The 10,229-nt window shown below is 36.0% G+C and overlaps 1 protein-coding gene across 1 annotated transcript in view; it reads right to left on the reverse strand.

Annotated features, from left to right (window-relative positions):
• Positions 1–10,229, reverse strand: part of LOC102468422 (sulfotransferase 1 family member D1) — a 23,679-nt gene that overhangs the window by 4,701 nt on the left and 8,749 nt on the right. Inside the window, exons 3-6 of the mRNA XM_027766344.1 lie at positions 8,981–9,078; positions 4,958–5,084; positions 2,930–3,024; positions 275–455 (exon numbers count right to left, since the gene is read on the reverse strand). Coding sequence (XP_027622145.1) covers positions 275–455; positions 2,930–3,024; positions 4,958–5,084; positions 8,981–9,078 — 501 coding nt within the window. The remainder of the gene's footprint in view (positions 1–274; positions 456–2,929; positions 3,025–4,957; positions 5,085–8,980; positions 9,079–10,229) is intronic.

Genomic DNA, 10,229 nt, shown 5'->3' on the forward strand with positions numbered 1-10,229 from the left:
GGGAAAGAGACAGTGAGAGGGAAAGTGACAAATCACTCCCTGGAGAGGATGATCACAGTGCAATCCTTTCTCCTCCATTCTCCTCCTGGGATTTCAGGCATGCATGCACACATACGTGGTGTGATGTTCAAGTGGTCAAGTCAGGAACTCAACCCATGGTCAGCCACATGGGAGTCCAGTACCTTAGCCACTACACCACCTTTACAGTATCACCTTTAACTGACCACCCTATGTTCAGGATGTGATTAGCAAACTGTACAGAAACTTTCCTCACCTTTTCTCATGAAAGGAGACACAGAATGGTCCATCTCACCATTATCCAGAGTGGTATAATTTGCACTAGGATTCTGCTTCATCACATCAAAAGATGTATGATGGACGATTTTAGCCACAGTTTCTTCTGGCATGTCTTTCTCTAGAAATTTTAACAACTTCTGAATTTCACACTTTGGATTCTAAATAAATAAGAGAAAATCTTCAGGTAGATTTAGTCATGAAGAAGGAAACACATGTAACAAAGTTTTACTATAACAATGTAATGGAAAAAATAATTTCAGATTTTTATGTGCACTTTCATTTTATTTTCCCAAGTACGTATCCTATCCTTAGTTATTCTAGGAAACCACCTGTTAGAAGGAAAAATAAAATTTATTTCAAAGCAGAAATGGAAAAAAATGGGTTAATATTCAAAACTTCACATTCAAAAATAGAATTAATCTGCAAAGTAACATGATAGTTAATCAATACTATTATTGTTAGGCATAACTTTCAAAATTTCTTGATTTTTCTTTAGGTTTTTGTTTCCTTGTTTTGGCTTATCAAACATCAAGAATAGATTACCTATTTCAAAAAGTTATCTCATAGTAGAAAAAGATACTTTTTTATGTCTTACACCTACATAGGTTTTTTTTGGGGGGAGGGGGTTGGTTTTTTGTTTGTTTGTTTGTGTGTTTGCTTTTTTAAGAGTGCAACTCTATGAAGAGGAAAGTATAATAGAATTCTATCCATTTTCCAGCCTAAGGAATGAAAGGGATGAGAAACAGGCAACAATGAAACAACAAACAAGAAATCCATTTGATGTAATCCTTCTCCCTTCTCTATGTTTTAATTCAGACATGGAAATTTGCATTTGTTACAGTGAAAGGGTAGCATTTTGTCCAAGGGGTTTGTGGCTGGCCACCCTTCGGGAAAGTTTTGTTCTCAGTAGTAAAGGCAAATTGAGTGAGCGAGTTATAACCTTAGTGACTGGTGAGATCAGTCAGAAAGATAATTTGAGATTTAGCCTCCCAGACAAACCCATCGTAATTCATGTAAACAGAACCAGGCAGTTTTATGGTGGTCCTCAAAGAATCTATTTCTTGTAGCCACAGGCTGAGAGTTTTAAAAATTATATACAAACCTTAATTGTATGAGTTGAGGAATCGAAATGAAAGTTGAAGTCACAGTTGTGCCAAGTCTATCATGTAAAAGTTAAATAATGGAGTGGAAGTAAAAGGGTGGCTCTAAACTGAACTTAAGTTGTCAAACCGGGTCTACATACTTCAGCAAAAAAATTGGCCCAAAGCGGTTTTCAGATTCGCTGAACTACAATCTAGTCTGATGATACGAGTAAGTAGTAACATAACCTAAGAGCATTAAATTGGTATTCTAGCAACTGACCCTCAGCTAATCGCAATAGCCAACCCCTCAGCCAATAAGAAGTTGAAAGCTGCTAAAACATGACCATAAAACACAAATGCCAACAGCAGCAAATCAGGTTGGTTTTGCATGTCATTTCCTTGATTTTTATGTCACTTCATTTTTTCCTGTTATAAATTTAAGCTGCACATGCTGTGGAGAGGCAATCTAAATCAATTTTAATTGAGAATCTCTTGTTCAATTAAATTCTGCTAAATTGAACTGGTCTTAGATATTTTCCTTTTGATAGTGGAATGCTAGAAGTGGGAATGAAAATACTTAGGCTGGATCTGATGACACAGGGTATCTTGAACATCTGAGTTATTTTAAGCCTTCTCTTCCATAAGATATAGAGTCCCCTCAAATATCTGAGGTGACTAAAGTTCAGTTTAAAGACTTTATAAAGACCTAATATAGGAAAGATTTTTTTTGAGTTTAATGCCTATCCTTTTAAAGATCCATACCCAACCACTTCTTGTTGCTTCTAGACCCTTAACTAGATCACTAACTCAATGTAATCCAGGGGTCGGTACAAAATCATCTTAACAGGATGCAGGAAAAGATGATAATTTAAGAAAGAGAATCTGGAAAGAGTTGCCATAGTTGGAGAAGGTAGTTTTCTAGAGGTGTAGGATAGGTTTCTCAAATCTGAGATGAAGGGATTTCATAGACAATTTAAAAGAATTTAGAGAAACTGTGCAGCAGGTTGGGTAAATGAGGCTATGTCAGAGCTATTGGACCCTGAGAAAAGTGAGGCAGATAAAATAGAATAACAATTCACCTATCACAGACTTTAGTTTGGAATGCCAGAGTGGCTCACAGAATTTAGGTAATAAAGACCTTAAGGATAAGAAAAGATTAGTCTATAAACAATCAGAACAAATTTTCAGGTAGACTTGCTCTTTGAGAAAGAGAAAGATGTCACAAGAAGAACTTTGATAAATGGAAAGAGATTTAATAATGTAACTTTGTAAAAATGATCTAATTTTGATTTCAAAAACATCATTCTCTTGAGTGGATACTGGAAGGAAGATGGAGTAGTCTAGATCAAGGTGGATGCCTGAACTCGTGCAGGAGGCAGCAGGGACAGAAAGAAATGGAGGGCCACAAGATCTATTTTCAAGGCACAATTGATTGATATGATAATTAATCAGCCCTATTTATAGATCAAGAAGAAAGTAAAGTATAATACAAAGTAAACAAATCTTACGTTTCTTTCAAAAATAAAGAAGGAATTGTTGTTGTTTCTTACCTCTTTCATGTCCTCATAAAACAGGTAAAGGATATGATAATCTTTCTTTTTCTCCCACCAACCTTTCACATGGTCATACCAGGAACCAAAACACACTAAATTGAAATTTAAAAAGTTTGTAAAATTTTAACTATTTACATGAAGGAAAGAATTGTTTGATTTTATCCTAAATCATCAATATTAATATATATATCTGATTACCTGTTAGTATAAGACAGAGGGGTGGAATGAAGGGATAAAAGAAGTATGAGAAATTATCTTATGTGCTCACTCAATTTATAATCTACTTGAAAGGAAAAAAAAAATATTTCTGGTATAAGCTAAGTTGTATCTCCCTAAAATTCATATGTTGAAGTGTTAACCTCCAGCACCTGAGAAAGTCATTATTTGGAGATAGCATCTTTACAGAAGTAACTAAGTTAATAAAGTGAGCCTTAATCCAATATAGCTGGTACTTAGAAAAACAGAAATTAAGACACAGATGCACAAGGCCAACAGGTGGTATAGTGATTAAGGCACTGAACTCCAATATAGTTGACAACGGTTCAAATCCCATACCTGGCATCTTGAAAATCATACTGGGCACATGTGCATGTATGTCCAAAATCCTAGGATGAGAATGGAGAGGGATTATGGCATGGCCATCTCCCATGGGGAGTGATTTTTCACTTTCCGTCTCACTGTTTCTCTTTGTCTCTCTCCTCTCCAGTGAGTGCAGGCACCCTAAGACAAAAACCTTAAAAAAAAAAAAAAAAAAAAGACAGACATGTAGAGGGAAGACCATGTGATGACACAGGGAAAAGACAGACTTCTACAAGTCTAGGAGGAAAGCTTCAAAAAAAAAAAAAATCGGGAACCAGCAGTTAGCGTAATGGCTATGTCGCTGGACTCCCAAGTAGTCGACTGCGGTTCGTGTCCCAGACCCGGTGGCTTAAAACTCACGCCGGGCGCGTGTGCGTGCGTGCCCAAGATCCCGAGAGGAGAATGGAGAAGGGATTGCGGCGTGACCATCCCCCCTGGGGGGTGATTTCTCGCTTTCTGTCTCTATGTCTCTCTCTGTCTGTCGGGCGAGCGCACGCGCCCTACAGTGAAAATCTCTCCAAAAAAAAAAAAAAAAATCAACCCTGATGACACCTTAGTCTTGGACTTCTAGCCTCCAGAATAGTGACAAAATAATTACTGTTATTTTTATCGCCAAGTCTGTGGTAATCTGTTATGGCAGTTTCAGCAAACTGAAACGTCTAATAGAAAAAACCTAACCCTGTAAGAGCAATGCAGCAGATACTGAGTAATGCCGATAATGAGTAGTATGGGGTGTGGAAGTTTATAGGAGAGGTAGAGAGAAAAGGAAAAACAATAAATATGAGAATGGAGAGGTTAAGAAAGGACTATGGAGGTAGAACAGTGCATTTGGATCTAGGAAAAAGAGTTTGGCTTTGATAATGATAAGAATGAGGATGACAGTCTATGAACGAAAAATTGTCCCAAAATGGCAAGAAAAAATACATGCAAGAGAGCATTGGGATATATTTGCCTCAAAGAGAGTTTTTAGAAAATAATACATATATGAATACAATTATATATAAATATGTTTCCCTGAAGAAAAGAATACACAAAAGAACAGAATTTTAAGGACAGACCATTCCCTCAAGAATTTTCATAGCTTATGTAATGAAAATGAAGGAATGGTAGAGGAAGGTATCTAAGCAATATGGATAAAATTAAAATTGTACAATGGCATGAAAAGTGAGAGAGAATATTACTTAGATTTTCAGTAATTATTTATCACTAAGGAAATGTTGAAACTATAGGCTGGGAATCTGTATATCTCACATGCTCCAGTAAGTCCTGGAAGGGAAGCAATGACAGTGTTTTCTGCTTCTCTATCATTTTCTTAATTAATCCATTAGTGTATTGCTGGCTACATGTAAGCCACAGATGCAAAATTCATTTTTAAACTTTATGTCTTACTACAGAAAAATACTTTTTATTATGAAACTCCCTGATTAAAGTAAGAGTTGGACTCACCCTTTCCAGCCATGAAGCTTTCCAAGAACTCCTCCCAGGTGCCAGGGTCTGGGTGTATTTTTGCCATCTGGTAGAAATAATAGTAAGATACAGCCACATCTTTGGCATTTCGTGCCACATAGATCATCTGTTGAGAGATAGAGGAAGTCATCATTTTGTTTCTATTCTTTGATAGTTTTTAACCTTTTGCTTATTTTAACAGAATGCATATTTTTCTATTTCTTGATCTTGGCATTTATATACATACCCTAACACTGGATATTCATATGTGTGTGTGTGTGTGTGTGTGTGTGTGTGTGTGTATAATAATTCTATTTCTATTAAATATGTGGAATTTGCAGTTTAAAACAAAGAAACAATATATTTCAAGCATAGAAGCTTGCAAGCCAAGATGGCTTTACTTATGAATTATACAAAATATTTAAGAATTAAATAAAATACCAATTTGACCCACACACATCCAGAAAATCAAAAAAGAATACTGTCTAGTTCATCTCAGGATGCCAGCATTATCTTAATACCAAAAACATTATACATTAATAGCAAACACATTACAATAGAAAATTACTAATACGTTTTGAAAAAGATGCAATTTTTTTTTTTTTGAGAGGTTTTCACTATAGGGTGCATGTGCTCGCCAGACAGACAGAGAGAGACATAGAGACAGAAAGCGAGAAATCACCCCCCAGGGGGGATGGTCACACCGCAATCCCTTCTCCTCCATTCTTCTCTCGAGATCTTGGGCACGCACGCACACGTGCCCGGCGTGAGTTCTAAGCCACGGGGTCCAGGACGCGAACCGCGGTCGACTACGTGGGAGTCCAACGACATAGCCACTACGCTAACTGCTGGTTCCCGAAAAAGATGCAATTTTTAAAAATTAACAAATTGAATCCAACAATATATAAAAAGATGATTCATCATAACTAAATATGTTATGCAAAGTTGTTTTAACCTGTGAAAATCAATCAAAGAAATGTATCATATTAACAGACTAAAATAATGGAGAATCATATGATAGGTAATAGAAAAAATAGACAAAATCAAACATGCATTCCTGATAAGAAATAAACAAGGGGGGCCAGCAGGTGGCGTGGTGGTCAAGGGTGTGGACTGCATCCCACATGGCCAACTCCAGGGTTAAAGTCCCTGACCCAGTGGCCTGAAAAATATGGCACATGTGTGTACATGTTCAAAATCTCAAAAGGCAAATGGAGGGAGAGGGACTGTGGCATGGTCTTCCCGCTTAGATAGTGGGTTCTCGCTTGTCTTCTCTCTCTCCCTCTCTATCTCAGACAGCACATGTGCTCTATGGGAAAAAAAAAATCATGTTCTATAAGAAAAAAAAGTAAAATGCATCAAGATTGGGAAAAATGAAGTAAGAACATTTTTATTTGCTGACTACATAAACATGTACACAGAAAGTTTAATAGAATCTACAAAATAAACTATTATATAAATTGTAAGAAAGTTACAACTTAAAAAAATCAATTTTGTGTCTGTATACTAGCAGCAAGCATTCAGAAAATAGTGTGAATGTGTATCTGTGTGTCTGTGTATGAGAGAGAGAGAGATGTGTTATTTAATCAGAATTTTTTAAAGGAATATTACTACTTATGTTATAGATACTAAACATTAATATCTAAAGGTGATAACCAGAACAAAGCCTCGAGAAGTAAACAAAAGGGAAGATATCTTCATGACTTAAGAGAGGGCAATTTTTTTTTTCTTTTTTTGTAGAGGATTTTTGCTATAGGGCACGTGCGCTCGCCAGACAGAGAAAGACAGAGAGACAGAAAGCAAGAAATCACCCCCCAGGGGGGGATGGCCACGCCGCAATCCCTTCTCCTCCATTCTCTCGGGATCTTGGGCACGCACGCACATGCGCCCGGCATGAGTTTAAGCCAACGGGTCCGGGACTCGAACCACGGTCAACTACATGGGAGTCCAGCGATATAGCCATTACGCCAACTGCTGGTCCCAAGAGAGGGCGATTTTTGAATAAACACAGAGACCTATTCATAAAGGAAGAAAGCAATATATTCACTAACCTCAAAACTGAAGAACTTTAAAAGACAGAATGAAAAAAGCAGAAAAAGAAATAGATGGAGTGATTTAAGATATAAACAAAAGTCAGTATGTAATTAAATGACTTATATGCAGAATGTATAGAGAATTTCTACTTCAATTACAGAAAGTCCCTAGAGACAAAAAGGCAAAAAACTTGAACAGGTATCTCAGAAAAGAAGAGATATCTAAGTGGTCAATAGGTCATGTAAAGGGGCTTTGTCTAATTAATCATTAGGAAAAGACAAAGTAAAAGTCACAGTGAACCATTGGCTATCTACTAGTATAACTAATATTAAATATTTAACTATATTCTATGTTGATACAGATATGAAGTAACTCTTAACTCATATACAATGCTAGTTAAAGTGTAAATTGAAATATATGCTTCAAAAAGTTCTTCAAAATCTCTGCTAAAGTTGTAAAATGCATACCCTAGCAATTCTATCCAAGATATATAGTAAAGAGAAGTATATACATATATACACAATAAAAGCCTTGTACAAGAACACAAATAGGAACACTACTTTAATTACTAAGAACTGGCAACTATCCAGTCATCTAACAATAAGTATCATAGATAAGTAAGTTGTAGAATATCCACATACAAATAATGGAATGCCTTACTTAGTGGTTTTTAAACATTAGTTAAATTTATGTGAAGGGTTCTTTAAACTCAGATTTCTGGCCTAGCCTATCAGTGGAGTTAGCAGTAAATTGAATTCCAGGGCTGGAAGCCACATGGCAACCACAGGTTTGGATGCCCACGTAGGCTTTAAAAACACACTGGACACATGCTCTCATGCCCAAGATCTTGAAATGTTTTTCTTTCTCTGTCTATCTCTCTCATGTGCGAGTGCAAACTTTCTATTATGAATAAAATAAACTTAAAAATACACAAACTCAGATTTTTTAGTTCTAACACCATAGTTTTCTCATTCAGTAAGTCTAAATAGCTCCTGAAGATTTGCATACTAATGAGCTGCTTTTCTACACATTTCATGATCCAGCAGACCAAATCAAACAAGATAAAAACAAACAGTAAGCACAATAGGGATAAATCTAAAAAAATTATATTGAATAAAATAAACATAGAATAAACTCTTTCTTATTACTCACAAAACAAGCAAACTAATTTATGGAAAAAACCTTCAGGATACTGGTTATTTTTAGCGATAGCTTTTACAGACTGGAAATGTGCAGGAATAGAGTTTTTGGGGTGTTGGTAATGTTCAATTTCTTGATCTGGGTTCTGGTTTCATATGTATTCTCACTTTGTGAAAAAATTATCAAGCTGTATATTTAGAACTTACGTACTTTTATCCCTAAATAAACACTTGAATAGAAATCTTTCTTTTAAAAAAAAAACCTGGACCAGACTTGTAGTCTGCTTAAGGGAACCAGATCCCACAGGGATTAACACAATTTAAATCCTGGCTCCAGTGGCTTGAAAAACATGCTGGGCACATATGCATGTGTGCACTCCCATTGGGTAATTATTCCTACTCTCTGTCTCTCTCTCTTTCTTATAAGTACATATACCTCTGGCAATAATAAAATTTCTAAAATGATTCTACAAATACATGTAAAATTATATAATTTACCATCTCTAAGTTATATTATTATAAATGCATGTTTATAAATTATGCCAAAGCATGAAGAAACAGTTCTGGAATTATATGAACATTTACTGTTTGAAAGTACTTGACAGTGACTGAGAGTATTTGGGTAGAAAGACAGAAAACTTGACAGGATCTCAGGGCTGGGGCCCTGAGTACAATCCCTATCTGCAGCCTTGATGCCGATGGTGATTATTCTGATCTTTGGAATCCTAGAGTCACATTATTATTTTTAATGATTAGGCATGATGCTGCAATTTCTCATTTTGTGTTTCTGCATAATTGATAAAGAAATTAAAACACAAATAAGGATTTTTTTTTGTCCAAAATTTTCTACCTTGCAGTTATTCTTCCAAAATGATGAAGGAAGAAGCTGAACAGGGAGGTGTGTCTTCACTAGTCGAGGAGACTGCACATTTTGCAACTGCTCAATACCTACAAACACAAAAATGAGCAAAGTACATTGTAAATGTGGAGTTAGAAAGGTCAATTATGATACAATCTAAGATTTTCTAAACATTAACCTATTATATGGCTTTACGTTATATTAGCTACATGGCTTTCCAACTTCATAAACTCCTAAAATCTACAATAAGATTAAAAATAAAGATAAATCCTGGGTAGACTGTTTTATTACATATGGAGAGCAGGGAGTTATGATCTTTATAAATGCCTACAAAATCCTTAGATAAAACATTTGGATGGAATAGAAACAGCAGTAGGTCAAGAGGCAAACACGTTCAGATTTTTCCTTCATTTCTGATGTGAGAAAATTGAAGTAGAGGATTTCAATTATTTTTTTCAGATCTCTGTCTCAAATTACAAGATCAAATTAAACTGTGAGGCTCATGGAAATTTTTTAAAAGTTTAATAATGTGGCCAGCAGGTGACATGGTGGTTAAGCCACTGGATTCCCATATGGCCTACCATCATTCGAATCTCAGACTTGGCAGCTTGAAAATCCCACTGGACACGTATGCATCCATGATAGAGCTCTTGAGAGAACAGGGGAGAAGGGATTGCAGTGTGGTCATTGCCCTGGGGAGTGATTTCTCATTCTCTCTCTCTCTCTCCAGTGAGCACATTTGCCTTATGGGAAAAACATAAAAATATAATAATAATAATTAATAATTTAATAATGCAAGATAATACATTTCTATAATACTTTTTAGGCTTATAAATAGCAGCTAACTAGTAGAATATATAATTCTATGTTAGATAAATATTGAATTTTCTGTGTAGAATAACTATACAATATTTCAAGTTTGAAGGTTTCTAAATTCTTATTAAAAAATCTGTGCTACATAAAATCTTTTTTTAAGCAGATACTTTTTTGTTTTGTTTTGTTTTTTACTATAAGGTGTGTGCGCTCGCCAGAAAGACAGAGAAAGAGAGAGATAGAGAGAGAGAAAGCGAGAAATCATCCCCAGGGGGGATGGCCATGCCACAATCTCTTCTCCTCCATTCTTCTCTCAGGATCTTGGACACGCACGCACACACGCCCAGCATGGGTTTAAGCCACCAGGTCCAGGACTCGAACAGCGGTAGACTACATGGGAGTTCAGTGACATAGCCGTTACACTAAC

Source organism: Tupaia chinensis, unplaced genomic scaffold (genome assembly GCF_000334495.1).
Source record: "Tupaia chinensis unplaced genomic scaffold, TupChi_1.0 Scaffold142652_1, whole genome shotgun sequence".
Lineage (NCBI taxonomy): Eukaryota > Metazoa > Chordata > Mammalia > Scandentia > Tupaiidae > Tupaia > Tupaia belangeri.